General features: G+C 34.1%; 2 protein-coding genes across 4 annotated transcripts; one reads left to right on the forward strand and one right to left on the reverse strand.

Moving 5' to 3' along the window:
- Positions 1–1,618: 1,618 nt before the first annotated feature.
- On the forward strand, positions 1,619–2,422 carry LOC130982889 (uncharacterized). The gene has a single exon (XM_057907023.1). The coding sequence runs from the start codon at positions 1,719–1,721 to the stop codon at positions 2,181–2,183; it is 465 nt and encodes a 154-aa protein (XP_057763006.1). The 5' UTR covers positions 1,619–1,718; the 3' UTR covers positions 2,184–2,422.
- A 9,272-nt stretch (positions 2,423–11,694) lies between these two features.
- LOC130983118 (RING-H2 finger protein ATL46) lies at positions 11,695–17,490 on the reverse strand. 3 transcript variants are annotated; one of them, XM_057907302.1, is made up of 2 exons: positions 15,653–17,490; positions 11,695–12,000 (listed from the first exon to the last, which is right to left on the reverse strand). In XM_057907302.1, the coding sequence occupies exon 1, from the start codon at positions 16,841–16,843 to the stop codon at positions 15,656–15,658; it is 1,188 nt and encodes a 395-aa protein (XP_057763285.1). In that variant the 5' UTR covers positions 16,844–17,490; the 3' UTR covers positions 11,695–12,000; positions 15,653–15,655. The 3 variants fall into 3 exon arrangements, with proteins under 3 accessions (XP_057763285.1, XP_057763283.1, XP_057763284.1); XM_057907300.1 differs by having other exon boundaries at positions 11,696–12,055; XM_057907301.1 differs by lacking the exon at positions 11,695–12,000 and adding an exon at positions 13,977–15,056.
- Positions 17,491–20,514: the final 3,024 nt, after the last annotated feature.

The following is a 20,514-nucleotide window of genomic DNA, read 5'->3' on the forward strand; positions in this document are numbered from 1 at the left end:
ATAATTTATATAAAGTTTGCTGAAAGTGCGGCAATTAATTAATTTTTTTATTTTATATTAAAAAAATCCTAAAATTTTCTGTCATGTTTATCCATATGATTATAGATAATAATTTCCAATATGATACCACATTGCCATCTGACCTCCACCATTATTCAAGTCAAATTCAAAAGTCAAAATCCTCTAAATTCCTAATTTTCAAACTTTCCTTTTGCAAACTTTAAGAAGAAAACGTGTTCTTGAAGGGGACATTTTTTTTGGTTGTATTTTTTATATAAGATTAATAATTAAATTAATCTTGAAAGATGAGTTATTTTTTAAATTTATTCTTAAAAAAATTTATCAATCAAATTCGTGTTTTAAAGATTATAAATTAATTATATTTATTTTTCTGTCATTTTATTAATAATTTTCGTTAATAATTAATTATATATATTTATGAAATTTATCAATTTAGTCCTTTTTAAATTACATAAACTTTAATCTCAATATAATTTAAGATTAAATTAATAAATTTTTATAAATATATTTGATTAGTATTTAATTAAATATATTATATATCAATTATGCTATAAATTAATATTTTATATTATTAATTATTGATAAAAACTATTGATGTAAATTAATAAAAATTGTAAATATATTAATGTTCTACAATTAATGTTTTATATCATTAATTTATAAATTTTAAAAGACAAATTTTATTAATAATTTTTTTTAAATACAATTTTAAAAGAATTAATGTCACTATTAATTCTTTCTGTATATGTTGGAGGAAGAATATTTCCTTTTTCTCTTATCTAAACATAAATTTCAATTTCTTTCATTCATGCAAATCTAACTCATTTATGAGCAAATAAATGATGATCAACTACTAGAACACCAAATAAACAAATGATAAATAACCCCAAAAAAAATGGAACACATTTTGTTCAATATATAGAATTTCAATGAATAGAATTTTAATTTAAGGATTTATTTTATACTATCAGTGGAAAAATATTTGATAGAAAATTATTTTTGACATCCACTTAATAAATTCTCATCTATCTAAGAGAATTATAATAAATTTAATTATATATAGTATAAACACTTACCCAAAAAATAACACAATTATTTTTAAAATTGAAATAGAAAATAATTTAATAATAATTTAATTTTAATGTATTATTTTTTTTTAAATTAGAAATAAAATTCAAATTCGTAACCTTTAAATAAGTATAGAGAGACTTTAATATAAAATAATTTTACACACATATATTTAAATATATAATATTATATCAACAAAAAATAATTATATTATACATTAATTATATGAATAATATTTTTAAAAAATAAATATAATTAAACAATTATATATATAAAATATTTTACGCTGTAATACTAATTAAACTCTCCAATAATTCCCTTATGTATGAATAGGAAAAAAAAAAACCCGGTAGATAAGAAATAAAAAACAACTACACAAGTGCTTGAAGTTGAAGGAAAAAATAGAAAAAAACAACCGGCATTTCCCGGTATCAGTAACTATCCAGCCGTTACTTACAGCGTTTATTGTTTATCTATTTTCCGTTATTTATTCCCTCACTTTCTTCATTTGCTCCCTAGTCAAACTCAAACTAATAGCATCGTGAAAAAAGAAAGGGGAGAGGGGGAGAGAAAAGAAAAAAAAACCGTACCTTCTTTTCTTTCTCTTCCTCTTCCTCCGGCCATTCACCATGTCGCTGCCGCATAAACCTGATTACTCCGCCACCAGCGACGACGACATGCTAGAGGAGCGGTTCAACCAGAACAGAGGTTGCAACTGCTTCTGCATCCCGTGCTTCCAGCGATGCTACAGGGGGTCGCCACACTGGGAGGGGATACGGTCGGAGAAGAAGGAGCAATGGTGGATGCGATGCTATAAGAAGGTGCGAGAGTGGTCGGAGATTTCGGCGGGACCGAAGTGGAAGACGTTCATACGGCGGCTGAACTACGGCGGAGGAGGAAGAGACCGCCCGTACATGAAGAACGGAGGGTTCCACTACGATCCAATGAGCTATGCGAACAACTTCGACGAAAGCGCGGTTAAAAACGACGATGACGCAGTTGCCGCGATCTCGTTTTCTGCTCGATACGCTTCCCTTCCGAACTCTGCGAAGTCGTCCATGGATCTCGGTAAGGACGCGCCGGATTTTTCGTGATTGTCACGTGCCGTCTGATGGGGAGGAGAAGAGAAGGGGGACGGGAGAGAAGTCGGTTAGTTTTATTTCTTTTTTTATTATTATTTAATTTATTGTAAATTGTAAATTTATATGCTGGGAATAAAAAATTAATACAGTAGTGAGAATGAGAAGTTTGTGTAGTACGTAGGTACGAGAGTTTGATATCAAAATTGTCCCGACAAAGTTCGGTGGAAAATATATCATTGGATTAATCAGCTACGGACTCTCTTGGGTAGACAAGAGAATATGATTAATATAAACAATGAGCTGCAAATTTAGCTCAATAAAAATAAAAAAACACTACTTAAATTATTCAAATTAAAAATTTTATTCCGTTATTTTAAAATTTTAACCATCTTTTATAATTTAATTTATCAAATTAACATCTTTTTCTTTAAATTCTTTGCCGTCGCCTTCATCAATCATTCCCTTCTCAATCTCGTTTTAACCGGACATCACTGACTGAATCGAACAAAATAATCATTTAATTAAAAATTAAAATAAATATCTGTATACTTATCGAATATTCAGTATGTTTTATTTATATTTACTTAAACTGATAATCCTCATAAATACAATAATTATCCACCAAATACAGTAAACTGAACAACTAGCATATTATTTGTTATTAATGCATAAACTTTTATTGCTTATTTTATTATATTTTAAATTGTAAAATTAATTATTTTTTTAAATTCTTTTAAATTTTTTTCTAATTATCCATAAAAATGATTTTTTTTTTAGGTGGGAACCACGTCTAAGCAAACTCCTCCTATCAAAACAAAATGGAGTTGCCTAATTAAAGATGCCTTCATTTGTTTTGGAAAATAAAAAAAATATTTTAATTTATTTCAAAAAATTATTTTATTAGACAAATCAGTCTTCATATTATATTATTCCTTTATACAAAGAGACTTTATGGTTTTTACTAAATATTGATAAGGTGTAATTTGTTTAATTTTTTTTTTTATCAAAATTTGATGTTAAATTTGATATGTCTAACAAAATAAAAGATTAGGAACTGATTTGATAATTAAAATTGGTTGAAGATTAAATTATTCTCCTAAAATTTTTTTGAGGCTGATTTGGGATATTAATAAAAATATTAAATAATAAAAAAATATACTTAATAATATTAATATCAATTAAGAAGACAAAAATAAGAAATTCACTTCTTTATATGAAAAAAAAATATAGAAAAACAATGAAAATAGTAAACAATATGAATAATAAAGTAAAAAAGAAAAAATGAAATTAAAATCATAAATTAGATGATTAATTAATTATTAATAATTTCAGATTTCAAAATTTAAAAAATAAGAAGTTTAAATTAAATCAAATCACAAATGATGTAGTTATACCTAATATCACGCTAACTTCCCTTCTCCATTTGCAAATTCCGGTCTGTAGAGTAATTCAGCCGTCACTTTACTTTCCCGTTCTCCGGTCCGATGCTGCCGAGACTCCAACTACCGCTGCCAAGCCTTCAGTTGACGCCGCCCAACCTCTCTATGAACGTCCGATCACAGTCAAAGCCTCAGCCTCAGGTTGCATCGGAGCAAGAATCCATTGATGCACCAGGCGGTGGTTCCCTCGAAAGTGTCGGCACCGCCGCAACCGACGGTCACATCACAGGCACAATTTCTGTTTCCATCTCCTCCTTCACTATTTGGGTGCTTGAATTCACTATTCAGCTTTTTCTCTTACCCTCTGTTATCTTCGGATCTGCTATTTTTTTCAAATTCAGGTCAATTAGGGTTTTTGCAGCTTCTTTTTTCACCAACCGTGCCTATTTCGAGCTCTAGGTGGAGAGGTCTTTGAGGTAGGCAAGAAGTAATGGGCAATGGTCAGAATATGACGTTGATGATGGCTTTTGAGATTCAGGTTATAGAATTGGTTTTTTTGTTAGTTCTTCTGTTTATTTACCTCCTTCTTCTCCTATTTTAATGGTCAGTTTAGGATGGTCATTTTAGTAGGTATGCGGATGGTTATTTTAATTCTTACGTGGATGATTATTTTGATTGGATTGAGTTTAGTTATATATAATTGAAATATGTTGGATGTTCAATTCATTAGATATGCAGATGATTATTTTTATCATTAACTGAATGGTTTTTTTTACTAGGGGTGAGCGCTGCTGGTGGCGGCGTGTGGCAAGCCAAGCAGCGACGGTAAAATGGGATAATTATTGATGAAGGTAAGGGTGGTAGCCGGTTGGAAAAGAAGAGGGTATTAAAGTGAAATGCTTTGGTAAATTAGAGTTTGGATGGTTATTTTTTTTTGGAATAACTAAAGAAATTTTTTTTAAATAATTTGTGCGAGTATTTTTTATTTTTTACATGTATTAAACTAAATCTACAGCCCATTATTCACCTTGTTTAAATTTCCCATTATCTCCCTAACGGAGTTATTATTATTATAACTCTTAAACCATGCATTTCTTCATTTCTTTCATTTTGTTAGTTTGTTAATTCTCCCAAACGACCTTTCTTTTGTTATTTAAATTTGAACTTTCTTTGAGGATCATGTTTGTAATCCTTGATGTAATAAGAGTAGGAATTGGCAGGTATGCATAGTCATAGTGATAAAAATTACAATTTGTACAAAACCAATCGATTTTTTTACTGCAGTAATTGATTGGTTACTAAACAGAAGTTCTCATTCTACGTTGTTCACAAAATAATCAATTTTCACATTAAGTTAATAGATTGGTTTGCGACAAATCTTTTTTTTTTTTTAAATTGCTTGTAAAACAATTGATTTATTTATTCCAGAAATCGATTGTTGAGTGAGGATTTTTTTTTTTACAACAATAGATTGTTTTGTGGGAAAAAGTTAATTTTTTATATAAGTAAATTGATTTTATTATCTATTTAATTAATTAGTTGGAAAAATACAATTGATCGATTGAGTTATCTAATTGATTGGTTAAAAAACACACGTGATTATGCTTACTCGGTATATATTTCTTTTATACAAATAACAACTAATTGTTGGAAAGATCTTTTGGTAAGTTTCTTCGTTTTTGAAAAATTGGAAGTAAGACGGGAAGGATAATTAATGCGAAAATAGATTCTTTCATTTTTTTTAAATAATTAAAGAAATAAAATATAATTTTTTATGATTACTTTTATAAATAAGACTAAAAATAAATATAAAAAAATAATAAAAAGTTATAAATTATATTTTATATTCTTAATTTTTTTTAACAATAAGAGAATCCATTCCCAACAAACGCTGCATATATACTCCCGCACTCCAATGATTGTCATACCCATTTATTCATTTAATCGATTGGATATACCCTAAAACCCATAACCAATTGATTTTTATTCATAAAAAATCGATTGGATACGGATAAACATCAATTTTTTTCACTTAACACACGTTTTGGGAAATGGATCCTCTCCAGTTTTTTTAATACTTGAGGAAATGCAGTGTAATCTTTTACCGTTAACTTTATAAGTGGGGCCAAAATTAAATATAAAAGAGAAAGCATTGAAGGATGAGAGATTACAATTGACACTATCCAATTTTTTTTCACTGGAGAGGATCCACTCCCCACGTTTTGCTCCATTATTTGCACCATTTTCAAATTTTATTTTAAAAAATTTAATGATAATCGATGTGTATATCTGACATTGATTGGACCAAAATTATACAATCTATACTACAATTGTTGATTATAATATACCTTAGTTCTAGGTTGATTTTTAATTTTTTAATAAAAAATATAATTTTAGGATTTGAGATTGTGTTTCATCTATAACTTGTGTATCGATTGACCAAAATAAAAATTGGAATAGAGGACATATAACTTTCACAGTTACAATTAATTTTGTTGAAACACAATCGATTGAATATGAGTTTCTAATTGAGGTATTTGAAACCAATAATTATTAATCCAATCGATTGGATTAATCATAAAAACAACTATCCCATTAAAAAATAATCGATTCTTTTATGGGTGAATAGTCAAAATCGTCTCTAAAAGATACTCCGATCTCCATTTTTGTTTTCGAAAGATAAAATTAATCAAAAGCGTCCTCGAAAGTTACTGACGTTGATCGAGTTCGTCCTTCCGTCATCTCAGTTGCTGAAGTGTGTATGATTTGCTGAGCTGAAACCTTAAGTACCAGCGTGGCACAGACCAAAACGACATAGTGTCAATCCTCCACCCCTAAATCAATGGAACGATGTCGTTTATGGTCCAAAGTGAGATATTCAAACGTTTTTTTCCATCACCTCCTCTCATAACAATCCTCTTCAACTTTCGCTCCAAAACCCCTCGTCTCTTCTCTACTCTGAGACTCTCTACCCTGAGACACTTGCCTATGATCAGAACCTCCTTGTGTACTTGACAATTTGTGTGGAGGAGTTGGCGCTACTACATTGGAAAGTTGGAGGAGCTCGCAGAGAACTTACGCTATTGGAGGAAGGAACAGTAACTGCCATAGGATAATATTTAATTTTTTTTACAGTTTTTGTTGATTTTGCAATGTTGGTGTGCGTTGGTTTATGTTGACGTAGTTCTAAGAACCATTTAGTGAGACTAGGGTTTGGAGTTGACGTTGCTAGACAAGGTATGATGTTAGGAAGAACATGTTCTGTATGCGGTTACTGTTAGGGGTTTCCTGCTTATTATGTCGTGGGTTATTCTGGTGTTTGGTCTTAATCGAGGGTTTGCGATGATTATTATTATGTTGTTTGCTGTGTGTTTACATGCAGTTGTTAGGCTGAAGTTGTTTCATATTTTGTTGTTGACTAAATTTATTTGATTTTTGCTTTTGTAGATGGAGGGTCCTCCTATGACGTTTGTATTTCACCATGGTGGAAAGTTTAAAAAGGATGAGGGTGGAAATCTGTACTATGAGCCCGATCACACAGAAGTGTTAATAGGAGTTGACAGTGACACACTTGATGTGTTCTTTGTGAAGGACTACTTTAAGAAACTGGGATATGCTGAGACTAGGGAATGTTGGTGAAAATCTCCAGGAGTTCCCCTTGAATCTAGGATGAGGAGGCTAGCCACAGATCATGATTTGATTGCAATGGTCAAGGATTGCAGGAGGAACTTCAATTTGATCAACTTGTATTTCGAGCATGGTGTTTCAGAGCCATTTATAGTTGATGAGCAGGAAGAAGATGTGCAAAAATTTAAGACATCCCAAACCAAGAAACATTACTCTCAACCCACCAAGTTACCATCCCACCTAAAAGCATGCTCTCAATCCTCGAAGGCCTCATCTGATGGTAGCAGATTATCCTCTCAGCCCTCAAAGTTGCCTTCTCAGTCCACTAAGTTGCCTACTCAACCCACAAAGGTAACAAGTCAGCCCATTAAATTGCATACCCATCCCACTAAGCAACCCCTTCAGCCCACTAAGGAGCCCACTAAGGCCACTGGACCATCATCTAAGCCCACTGGTCCATCTTTTAAGCCCACTAGACCATCATCTCAGCCCACCAAAAAGTCACATCACCCTGTTGAAACTCCATCACAACTAGGGGTAGAAACAGGCCAGGCCAGGCTTTGCTCTTAATAGGCCTGGCCTGTCATACAGTTGATTGGCCTGAGCCTGGCCTACAGCCTGTTATAGGCTCTTGTAAAGTACTAGGCCTGGCCTGTTATTCAGTCTGGCCTGACCTGAAACCTGTTAAAAGGCTTGATAATTTTTTTTTTTACAAAAATAAAAATATTATTTAAAAAATTATTTTTTAATAAAAATAGTTATATGTAATATATCATATATTTAATATTTATAAAAAAAATTTAAACTTTTAACATATTTAAAATATACAAAAATATTTATAATAAAATATAATAAATTTAAAATATCTCATAATTTTATTAATAATAAATAATTATTTATATATTTAATTATATTTTAATAGACTCAGACAGGCCTGACAGGCCTATAAAGCTAATTAGTAAGCCTGGGCCTGGCCTATTAATGTATTAAGGCTTTTAAAAGAGGCTGGACCTGTACCTATTTTATAATAGGCCAGGCCAGGCCAGGCCAAACACAGGCCAGGCTGCAGGCCCCTGGCAGGCCGTCTGGCCTTTTTCCACCCCTAATCACAACCCAAAAAACCTTATAGTCAGCCTACCAAGCTTACCCCTGCTCTACCTCAGACCAAAGCAAAGACCAAGGTCACTACCACCACAAGAGCTGGAAGGCATGTGAAGACATTAGAGGTTGAAGAAGATATTGACTCTCGTTTCTCCTATGAGAGTGCTGAGGACAGCCTTTACAAACTTCCAAAGGTACTGGGAGATGATGAATATAGTAGTGACAATGATGATGGTGTGAACTCTACAAAGGTGAACAAAAAAAGTGAGGTAAAAAAGAAGCACAAGTCTGCTAAAACCAGATTAGCAGAAAAAGAAATAAAGACTGACGATTGAGTTATGAAGCTTCTGACAATGAGGATGACTGTGATTCAGGTATTTGACTAACTCAATTGATATGTGTTGGTGATTTCATTTGGATAAAATGACTAATTACATTGTGGTTTTGATTTGGCAGACCTAGAAGATAATGATGTTGATGATGGTGATTCAGATATCAACTCATGGCACTCAAAGGACTCAGGCCAGGAATTGGACTCTGATAGAGAATCACCAACCGTCTATCATCAGTGTAATGACAAGGCAAAGTTTGGGGACCTTAAATATGAGGTTAGTATGGTATTCAAATCAAAGGAACATTTTATGCAAGTAACTAGGGACTACACAATCCAGTGGGGTAGAAACATATTGTTTACAAAGAATGACAAGGTTCGGGTTAGGGCTGTGTGTAAGGCTGAGGGCTGTCCTTGGGTAGTATATTGTGTACGTAGTAAGCAAGACGGGTCCTGGCAGATTAAAATCCTAGTTGATAACCATATCTGTCCTAGAAGGCAAAAAAATAGGGCAGCCACCCAACAGTGGACATTGAGCAAACTTGTTCCAAAACTTAGGAAGCACCCTACTATGAGACATCGTGAGGTGTATGAGTGGTTTTTCAGGAAGTGTAAGGTAAATTTAAATAGCACCTGCATCACTAGGGCATTGAAAGCTGCTAGGAAAGTGGTAGAGCGGGATAAAATTGCTCAGTATGGGTTAGTCTGGGACTATGCTAATGAATTGCTGACAAGTAACCCTGGGTCTACAGTTTATGTTGGTGTAATCCTGATGCCAAAGAATTTTCCTCAATTTGAGAAGTTTTATGTGTGTCTTGATGTGTGTAAAAAAGGTTTTAAGCCTGGGTGTAGACCGATGATTGGATTGGATTGGATTGGATGGGGCTTTTCTTAAGACCCTGCACGATGGCCAAATATTGACTGCATGTACCCAAGATGCCAACAATCACATCTTTGTCCTTGCCTATGCAATTGTGGATGTGGAAAATAAAGACAAATGAAAATGATTTCTAGACCTGTTGCAGTCAGACCTTGGCAACTACAATGATAACAAGTTGTGCATCATTTCAGACATGCAGAAGGTGAGGACCATTTTCATACTCGAATACATAATTTTAGATTTTATTTGATTTAATAAGATATACTAGTGGGACTAAATTGATTTAATGAGCATCTTTAAGGGATTGATATGATTAACAATCTTTTTGGGTTTGTCTCTTTTGGTCAGGGACTTATTCCAGCAGTGAAGGAAATCATGCCAAGTGCCCAGCACAGATTCTGTGTGTGGCATCTATGACAGATTTTTTCAAAACAATAGGGTAGCACAGAGTCAAAAGACATGGTCTGGGAGTGTGCTAGATCAAGAACACGCAATGAGTTTGAGAGGAACATGAAGAGAGTTAAGGTCATTAATTAATGAGCAGGCTTGGCAGTATCTTGAAAAGTGGCCAAAGGAAGTTTGGACGAAAGCGTACCTCAGTGAGGATCCCAAGAATGACAACATTTGCAACAATACTTGCGAATCATTCAATGCTAAAATCAAGCATGAAAGGACCAAGCCTATTCTGACTTTGGTTGAAGAGGTGAGATGAATAATCATAAAGAGCATGGTAGATAACAGACTCAAGTTGAGCACTTATTAAGGAATTTTACCCCCGGTTCATCAAAGCAGATTAGAAGCCATGACAAAGTTATCTAGTCACTGGCCTCCTCAATGGTGTGGGGATGATAAAGAGGAATTGATTGAAGTTCATGGCTGGCCCACAAACATGATGGTGGACTTGGGAAAGCATACTTGCAGTTGTAGGTTCTGGCAACTCACAGGTAAATCAACCAAGCCCTTTCATTCCTTCACTTACCCTTACTTAGTCAGATTTGTTTTTAATTTTTTCATTACATTTGTATGTGCTGGACACAAGGATGCCATGTATGCATGCAATTTCAGTCATTCAGGATAAAAATGGTAAGAGGACTGAGGAGTATTGTCATGAATGGTTGACGATAGAGGTGTATAAAAGGACAAGATCTGTGGGAGAAAACATCGTCACCTGCCCCTGTCCCACCCCCAATTAAGCCAAAACCTGGCAGGCCTACCAAGAAGAGGAGAAAAGACAAAAGTGAACAGCCAACTGGGTCAAGCACCAAGATGAAGAGGAAGTACAACCCAATCAGGTGCATGTTTTGTGGTGAAGTTGGACACAACAAGAGAGGTTGTGCAAAGAAGAAAAAAGAGGATGCTGAGGAACAAGCTAGGCAAATGCAACTTCAGCTTGCCCTTGTTAAAGAGCCTGATCCTCCTATAGATGAAGCAAACACCAACAATGAAGTTCAATCCCATTCTCTCCCTCCTCCACTGGTCCAGCCACAACCTAATGTGAAAGCCAGCCAACCAGAAAAAACTCCACCAATGCAAGATATCCAACCGCCTGTTCAAGACCTTCAGGTTATTTACTTATTGCTTTATCTTTAACACCACTTGCATTTATTTACTTGAAAAATAATGGTTTTACAATTGGCCTATGCAGGGTGCAAAGAGAGGAAGGCCACCCAAATTGCATATCATTAAAAGCAAAGCAAGATTAAATGCCTCCACTAAATCACTTGTGGCCATATCTGCTAAGACATTAAAAGGAACAACTTCGCAATTGCAAAGAAGATGCAAACCTTCATGACATTTGTGCCTACTCCAGACTTCAAGCATCCAAGAAAGAAAGACTAACATCTTTAACTAGGAAATGTATTTTGTATGTCGTTGCAACTTTACTTTTTGAAAACAGGTCTGTGTAAACTGGTTGTGCGATCAGGATCATTTTAGTTAGGTCTATTATGTTTTTTGGTTTAAGTAAACAATTCTATGGAACTTTTTTTTGGATTGCTTTGTTAACTTGTAGATCCTTGATTACCTATGTGGTGTGTCTACTAAGATAATATGATATGATTATGATGTTTGTTATGGATTATAACAATGATCTTGTCTATTCTGATGTATACAGATTTTTGGTGAATAAATACTTAGGGTTCAAACATCACCATATTGTATTTTCAGTGAAATCCATCATGCTCAAACAACAAGTTTATGTTGAATTAAACACAATTAAACCCTACTTTCATTCATAAGTCACATCATCATTATATATCAACTAATTCAATCTCAATGTTCTAACAACACCTTTAAAGCGCAACAACATAACACTCCATCTGTGGCTTTACTTGGAGATTGATGTGAATAATAGTGATGCACAAAAGACAGTAGCCACAACCATTGCAACTGAGACGTACATTATTAGCATTTTCATTGCTCTAACTTCACCCTCCAAGCTACCCAATCTCCATGACACATTTAGTCTCCATTCATCATAGTCGCCACCAACCTCTGTATCAGTTTCTGCCCCTGCTGCATATCCATTATCATCAACCCACCTAAAGAAGTTGCAATGGCTTCCCTTCTGAATATTTTCAAAAAAAAAAAAAAGCAATTTCAACTGCCTAGCAAAATAGACATAGGAAAATGGAAAACAAAATTAATTTATCCTAACCTAACTTGCCGGAATCTTGTACAAGTGTGGAATAACCTATCTGGATTATCTCATCTAAACTTGTAAAAAATATTTTGTTATTAAGACCATTTAATAGTTCAAACATTGTTGGACCATCTAATTCTTTGCCCACCTTTTTGGTGATTTAAAGCAGTGAAAGTACATTGATTTAGAGGGTGAAAATACTTTTTGGTCTCTTACTCTTTTAGACTGCGTTTGTTTACAAGGATGGGATACTGAAACAAAGATATAAAAACACAAAATCGTATTTAATAGATAAAATATAGACAAAGATATGTCCAAAAACACTAAATTAGTATATTTTGTGTCCACCCTGACACTAGGGGTGGAAACAGGTCAGGCCAGGCCAGGCTTTACTCTTAACAGGCCAGGCCTGTAATAGAGTATATTGGCCTTAGCCTGGCCTGTAGCCTGGCATAGGCTTTTTAATGAGTACTGAGCCTGGCTTGTTGTTAAATCTGACCTGGCCTGAAGCCTGTCAATAGGCCTGTTTTTTTTTTAAATAATAATTAAATTTAAGATATAATTTAATTTTTAAAATTATAAAATATAAAATAATAAATTTATGAATAATATTGATACAAAATACACATATATAATTAAAGAGACAAATGGCTGAGTGGATAAAGGTATTATTATAAAATAAAAGACCCAAGTTCAAATCCTTCTAATAACATTTTTACTAGTATATATATATATTTGCAGGCTCAGGCCGGCCTGACAGGCCCAACAGGCTATTTCAAAAGCCTAGGCCTGGCCTTTTAAAGAATATAGGCTTTTTTTAATAGCCTGAGCCTGGGCCTATTTCCTCTCAGGCCAGGCTAGGCCAGGCCAAACACAGGCCAGGCTGCAGGCCCCTGACAGGCCGCCTGGCCTATTTCCACCCCTACCTGACACAGAGACACTAAAAAGGAATACAACTTATTTTTTACTTTTATTATTCTTTCGTCGCGCTGACACTAAAAATGAATACAACTTATTTTTTACTTTTATTATTCTTTCGTCGCACTGTCGATCGATCACATAAATAACAATAAGAGTTTCATCTATCAATATTATGTTAATATTAATCACTATTGTTGGCATTTTGATTCTTATTTATAGTGATAATTATATATCTCACGATTAAGAATATTTGAGATTTTTTGCTTATATGAGGCTTTTTAATGCTTCAATGTTACAATTTTTTATAATCATATTTTTTATCATTATATTTTTTTTCAAATTTTTTAAATAAAAAAATAAAAATAAATTAAATTTTCATAATTTATTTTACTTTATCACTAAATAAAATATAAAAATACTAAATTTTATGTCTATTCTCAGAAACCAACACAACCTTAAAAACCAGGGTAATTTTAAAATTTTCCATCAATTGTTAAGCTATTGTGTAGTTATGTCTTTCAAAATAAATATATCTAATTTAAGCCCATACTTCTATAACTATTTGTGTGTTAATTGGAGACCAAAGGATGACTGGTATAAGTAGAAATAAAAAGGAGGAACCACCGTAGAAGCAATATGTTACCTCCATGCTATTTCGAAATTAGTTACTAAAACTGCTTCCTCATTATCATCATCAAGCTCTTCATGTTCATCCCACCTCCTTCTTTGTCAAGAGGATTGATTAAAACTCTTGGAATTGAACAACACTACACACTAAACCATGCCTAATTATCCATATCCCTTCCTAATTCTTGTGAGCTAAAATTTAAAAGAATATATATATATATATATATATATATATATATATATATATATATATATATATATATATATATATAAGTTCAATTTGAGCAAGTTCACCTTTCTCCACCATAGACAAATCCACTTCTCTCTTTAATATTTAATTTTATTCATTCCCCCAGTTTTTTCTACACAATGGTCCTGACTTACTATAATGACTAAACTATTGCTAGGCATAACTAGAGACTAGAGAGTCAAGGACTAAAAAATAAGAACAAGACATGCACCACTTTTGTACATAACTGGTTTCTTCAATCAACTATACACTTTTGTCAGTAGAATCAAACCTGGCAAGCAGATCTACATACCAAGATTCTCAAAAAAACATTAAGACACACACATTGTGCACCAAAAGAATAAATACAATACCAGTGCTACTATTGGATGGTTGATACTTGATAGTCTATCATATGAATGGGTCTACGTACACTACGCAGCTCTGTTGGTTTGTATATGATATTCTCAAAAAATGCACTTACAATATCAATTTCTTTGTGACCCTAATACTCTAGATATACTTGTATGTTCTTGAAAAAAAATTATGGAGCATTTACAATCATTTATTTTTTAATTTTCTATAATTTTTAAATAAAATTTAATTTTGATACACAGTCAGTAATTCAGTATAAAGCAGTTTTACACGCGTATCAAATTACGTAACACCATGTCAGCAAAAATAACTACATTTAACATTTATCACATAAATGATCATCCAAAAGATAGATGCAATTGGACGACTGTATAAAATGTTTTACAGTGTCAATACATCAAAATTAAACTCTCAGCAGTATATACTAATTGAATTCATAAAACTAAGTAGTTATAAATGTTGAAGAACATACCAAGTAAGCTCCAGAAACATATAAGTATTTCTCCCTAATACGTACAAGGATTTCTCACTAATACCCCTCTAACCTTATTTAATTCTAGCCCTTTTGGACCTAATTGATTGTCATTATTATCATTATCATCATCATTAAGGAAATAAAAAAGGTAAAGTGCGTTATGATATCAGCATGGACACATGGGAGTTGCAAAGTGACCCCACATCACTGCATCTACAGCCAATTTTTTGAATCAAGGTTGATGGATTCTACTATACAGCTTTCATGGATCCCACCACCAATACCCCCAAGTGCCCAGCCTATAACATTATAGTAGTACTAAGCATAAACAAAAGTTTGTATTCACACTCCAAAAAAAAAGCATGTGAGATTCATAAAGTAAAAGAAGAATTAAATAGACAAAATTAAAGGCTAAGAAAGCTAAACAATGAAAAAAAAGAAAGAAAGAAAGCAAATGCACTTGCCACAGTAGTCATGATCTGAGTAGACACGCAAATACTGATGTTTAATCTAACACAAATGACATTGAAGGAGACAACCTTAAGTTCCACAACCAAATTCATATACTGTATAAACTCTGCCATTCTAATTACTATTGAGTAGATGGTACAATTTTTTTGGTCCCTGGAGATGATAAATCTATCTAGCAATGATGTGTTGAATGTTGGATTGACTTTTACACTATGAAATGAAAATAACCAGAACAAGAAGAATATATCAACATTCAATAGAGTTAGAGGATCTGTTTGATGAAGAAAGAGATGGATTCATCTTCTTGACTTTCTTAACACTGAATCATAATAGTCGTACATCAATATTATAGCACAATCAGTAATCACAGTTTCAAAATTAGCACACCCAAAATTTTTCGTGTAATTCTAAGAAAATTGGATACCTTTCATGCTGCTTCTGCTTCCCTCATCCTAGGCATGTCTGAATTAAGATAAGAAGGCATGCCAATATGAGCCTCGGAAGAACTTGAAAACTTTCCCTTCTTTGGCCACAACCAGATTTTGGACACTGAAAAGCTCTCACCTTTACTCACACTCCTAATATTCTTTGCATCCATATCCCCTTCCAATGCAGCCTTCTCAGAATGTTGTTTTCCTTCAGCAGCAAGCCTCAATTTGTGATCACTCCGGTCATGATTCAAGGCTATCCTGAGTTCTGAATTGGCCACAACATACTGATAAGATCCCATTGAAAAACACCTTCTTGCATCCAAATTACTGCTACTTGTCTCTCCTACTACTACACCCTCCTCACCAGACTCCACATCCATCTTCCGGAATTTACCGAGCCTTACGGGGAAAATTCCCCTTTTCTCATCATTGATTTCTTCAACTACAGCTTTCTTCTGCCTATTTGTAAATCCATTTTCACCATCACAAGGCCACCCTTCATCTTCCCTCATATCATCAAAATCAAACATTGGATTCTCCATCGAAAACCCCGGAGTAAGGAGTGTCCCTCTACAAAGAGGGCAAGTGGAATTCGAAAGAAGCCATGTGTCTATACAACTTATGTGAAAGGCGTGGCTGCACATAGGCAACAACCTGAGGTTATCCTTCTCAGAAAACTCACACAGACAAACAGCACAATCAAATGGTTCCTTCAGCCCCACAATCTCCTTATACTGAAAAACCGGAAGAGCGTCGATGAAGGCCTGATCCAAACCAGAATCATGCAGATGGAAAAGCTGCTGTAATTGTCTTTGTAGTGCATCAGAGGTTGAAATCTCATGGTTTCTATTAGATTGAGCAGATGCAGATGAAGAAGGGTGCTTCATGAGAAATCTAACAAGCAGATGGAGGACACCAGAGATGAAGAATAAAACTGCAAGAATTACTATGATGAAAAGAACAGCAGGACTAATCCTAGTACCAGAAGATGGTGATGAAGATGAAGATGAAGATGAAGCTGAAGAAGATGTTGAAGGTGTGGACAAATATGGTGGCGGTAATAGTGGTGGTAGTGGTGGTGGTGGAGGGTAGTAGTAGCTCAAGTAACCATCTTTTTGTTGAATATGGTGGTGAATCCATGCCATCTTCAAATGGGTGTGCTCAAAAATCCAATTTTGGTGCATGCTTTGATCTGACACACCCCCCAATTCCCACACAGATCACAAAGCCCCACCCATAAATAAATATATGCAATTTCAAGTCTCAAATTCAACCCAACATAAATCGTAGTCACATTTTGACACTATAATAATAATAATAGGACAACAAAAGTTCCCCTAACGAGCTTGCAGCTTTAGGCACTCAGATTCCAAAGAGGCAATAATACAAACATGTATCGTACAGGATTTACAAATCTTTATTATATATATCTGGTGAACGAATCATTTCAGACTGAAGTAACATACAAAAAGTACATATTGATAGACTAATCATAAGACATAAAATTGTATATATCGAATTTTTTTAACTGAAACTCACCCAGCAACTGGTGTGTTATAGTTTCAGTTAAAGATGTTGAAGACTTGAAGTTCTAAAAGCGAGCTAAGCTATAATGAACTCCATTGGTTCCTTTCCATGCTTTCAAGGTAGCTGAGGGAAAAAAAAAAAAAAAAACCTATGAGAAGGAAGGAATTTAAAAAAAGTGGGATTTGAGACTCTTTCCCTTGGCTATTATGTGTTTGTCTGTGTGTGATCTAGAAACAATAGAAGGAAAGTGGGGTTTGTGGGAAGAAGGGAAAGAATCCCAAGAGTGAAAGGGTAACACGGGAAACAGTTCCCAAAGTGCAAGGAGGGTAAAGAAAAGTAATTCTATTAAACGCACTCATATTTTCCCGCACTTGCCATGGCAGCGCGTGGACCTCATTTTGGAGTTTTTCACCAACAGGATAAGTGTGTTAGGCTCAATTTTTTTCAGATACAAAAGGTTTCATGTATGTTGTGTTTTGTTATGGAGTTTGGGTGTGTTAGATATTATGTGGTGGCTGCGAGTTAATACTCAAAATGGTCTCTCAAATTTGGACACAGACTCAATTTGACTCCTGAAATTTTAATTGACTCAATTTGAACCCCCAAATTTAAATAAGTGACTCACGTTAGCCCTTCTGTTAATCTCTGTTAACGGCACGCTTACTTGGAACGTTAAGTGACACGTGGGCTTGACAGGTGGCCTTATTAAACGTTGATGACGTAGGAAAAATTTTTTTAGACTCAATTTAGCCCCCATTTTAATGAATATAAAACCCTAACAAGTGCCAAATTCCCAAATTGATATCGTTGTTTGGGTGTTGAAGAAGATGATGAGGAGCACCAGCCAAGGTTCCAGAAGCTGCAACAGATCTCATTCACATGGAAGTTTGGAAAGGAATCCAAATCGAGCTAGATCTGGAAGGTTCCACACTGGTGTGGTTGTGGAATGCGTCCTGTTCTTCGTTGGTCTGGAATAGAAGCAAATCCAGAAAGACCATTTTTTCGATGTCCAAATTATAATGTGAGTTCTTGAATTGCTTCCTTCTTGAATTTACATCTTCTTTTTGTAATACATGCATAATTTATTTTGTGGTTCTTGTTGTGATAGACATCTGGAAATAGATGGTGTGGACTTTTTGTGTGGGCAAATGGCGTGGAAGAAGAAGACATGATTGGCAGACATGAAACTGAAAATAGCATTGAGTATTGGAAGATGAACGTGGGTTGGAAGATTAGTGCAATAGAAGCTGAAATTAAGAATTTAAAAATATGGAATAGTATTTTGAGTTTTTTTCTTGTTTTGTTTGTAGTTGTAGCCATTGGCTATGCCTTGGGTGTAAGAAAGTGATGAATAAAATTGAATTAATGTCACTACAATTATGTTTTTTTCAATACAAATCTGTTTTGTAAATTGTAAGTTTTGACTAAACCTACAAATTCAATAAGGATATTACAAATAGGTATGATTCTGTAAATTAAAATTTGTGACTAAACCTGTAAAAAGAAAATGGTAAGAATAAACAAGAGATTGATTACAAATCTACAAATATCAATAATAAACTAACTTGTACTTTATCTACCAAATCTCTAAATTGCAAAATAAGTTATAATAATAAACCTTAAATCTGATTTCATAAATCAACCATAGTCATGCCAATAACCATTCTAACACATGATAAACCAAGAGTGATATCTAGAATGTCATCATTACAGTCACAAAACAAAAGGGCTATTTAAAAGGTTCCAAAACAAAGCCCTATACAAGACATGACAAAAGGTATAAACCACTGATGTAAATTTTAGTTACAAAACAGCCACAAAATAACCTCAAAACATACACTTTGGATTACATTTATCAATTCATCCACAAAAGACAACATAATTTAAAGTCTATTTCTTCCTTGGTGCTTTGAAACCCGGAGTGGGGATAAATTTCATAAATTCAGTAAACTTTGACGCTGTCCCAGAACTAGCTCCTTGCATTGGGTCCACACTGGGAGTTGCTCTTCTTTTATGCGGCAGCTTATCCGGCCTTGTGAGTGGAGGTGGAGGTGGAGGCACCTACATGTAATTAGAAATATTTCATAGATGATGAATAAACACATGAAATTTTTCTAAATATAATTAATTAATGTGTTATATATTGGTACCTGCTCTATAATTTGTGGCTGTGAAACAGTGGGTTGGGTGATGTCAATCTCCGAAACCTGTGGAGCATCCACAGTTTGTATACCAGCAGTTGTCGCAGCATCATCGGGTGCATTTGCACTAGCTCCATCTTGGGATTTGGATTTAGCTACAACAGCTGCTGCTGCAGCAGCAAGAGCACTTGCAATATCATCAGCTTTTCTATGAGCACAACTTCTTTTAGTGTGTCCTTTAACACCGCAGTAGGTACAAGTAAATTCTTTATAGATTCTCTTTAACTTTGTTGTAGTTTTAGACTTCTTACTGCTCGAAGGCTCCTCATCAGCGTCCTTTCTCCTTTTCTTCTTAAAGTTTCCTAGCCTTCTCTTAGTTTTAGGTGCTTGAGGTCTGTTGTATTCAGATTTTTTCCACAGTTCCTCACCCGGTATTGGATTTAGGGAATGCATGTATGTAGCCCTATATGCCTCCATAGTCAACCAATGATGACAAAAGTCTTCAGGATTTTTATTTATCCTTGAAATTGCTGCACATGCATGGACACACGGCATGCCTACAGATTCAAATCTTAATTAGTCATGATCTATAACTCTTAAATGCCATACATTAAAAATGTTAATTAAGATATCAAATTGGACATGTTATCTGCCAGAATCTACAAGTGCAGATGCTTTTACTTAAATCAACTGCCATGTTAGTAGGCCAGCCGTGAATTTCAAACCTTTGGTAGCCATCATCTCCACACCATATAGGTGTCCATTTTTGCAAGATATAAGTGGACTCTTCCTTGGTTCATTTTGCAAGATAGCACATCTCTAACAATTCTTTGTCATGTAAAAGTGCTCTCAGTCCATTCTTTAAAGGTCTCCCAGGAATAAGCCACCAACATTCAACAATGTCAGCATAACCGAGCTCCTTGTAGTAATCCCTCAGTGAAAATACATCCAATCTATCTTCATCTAGTCCAGTTAATTCATCCGTATTGTCTGTTTCGTAAACTACACTGCCATCATTCTTTGTAACAAAGCTGCCTCCATGATGATAGACAATGGTTATCAAATCACCCATCTACAAATATAATTCAAACAATTAACAAATTAACTTCAACATCCAAGCCCTTTCATATCATGCATCAGATGATTCTACATTAACATGTCAATCAATATTTTTTTAGAACAGAAAA

The sequence above is a fragment of the Arachis stenosperma genome, chromosome 5 (genome assembly GCF_014773155.1).
Source record: "Arachis stenosperma cultivar V10309 chromosome 5, arast.V10309.gnm1.PFL2, whole genome shotgun sequence".
In the NCBI taxonomy this organism is placed as follows: Eukaryota; Viridiplantae; Streptophyta; class Magnoliopsida; order Fabales; family Fabaceae; genus Arachis; species Arachis stenosperma.

What these genes read in the sequence shown, in the direction of transcription:
- LOC130982889 (XM_057907023.1), top strand. Translation starts at nt 1,719, where the DNA reads ATGTCGCTGCCGCATAAACCTGATTACTCCGCCACCAGCGACGACGAC.
- LOC130983118 (XM_057907302.1), bottom strand. Translation starts at nt 16,843, where the DNA reads ATGCACCAAAATTGGATTTTTGAGCACACCCATTTGAAGATGGCATGG.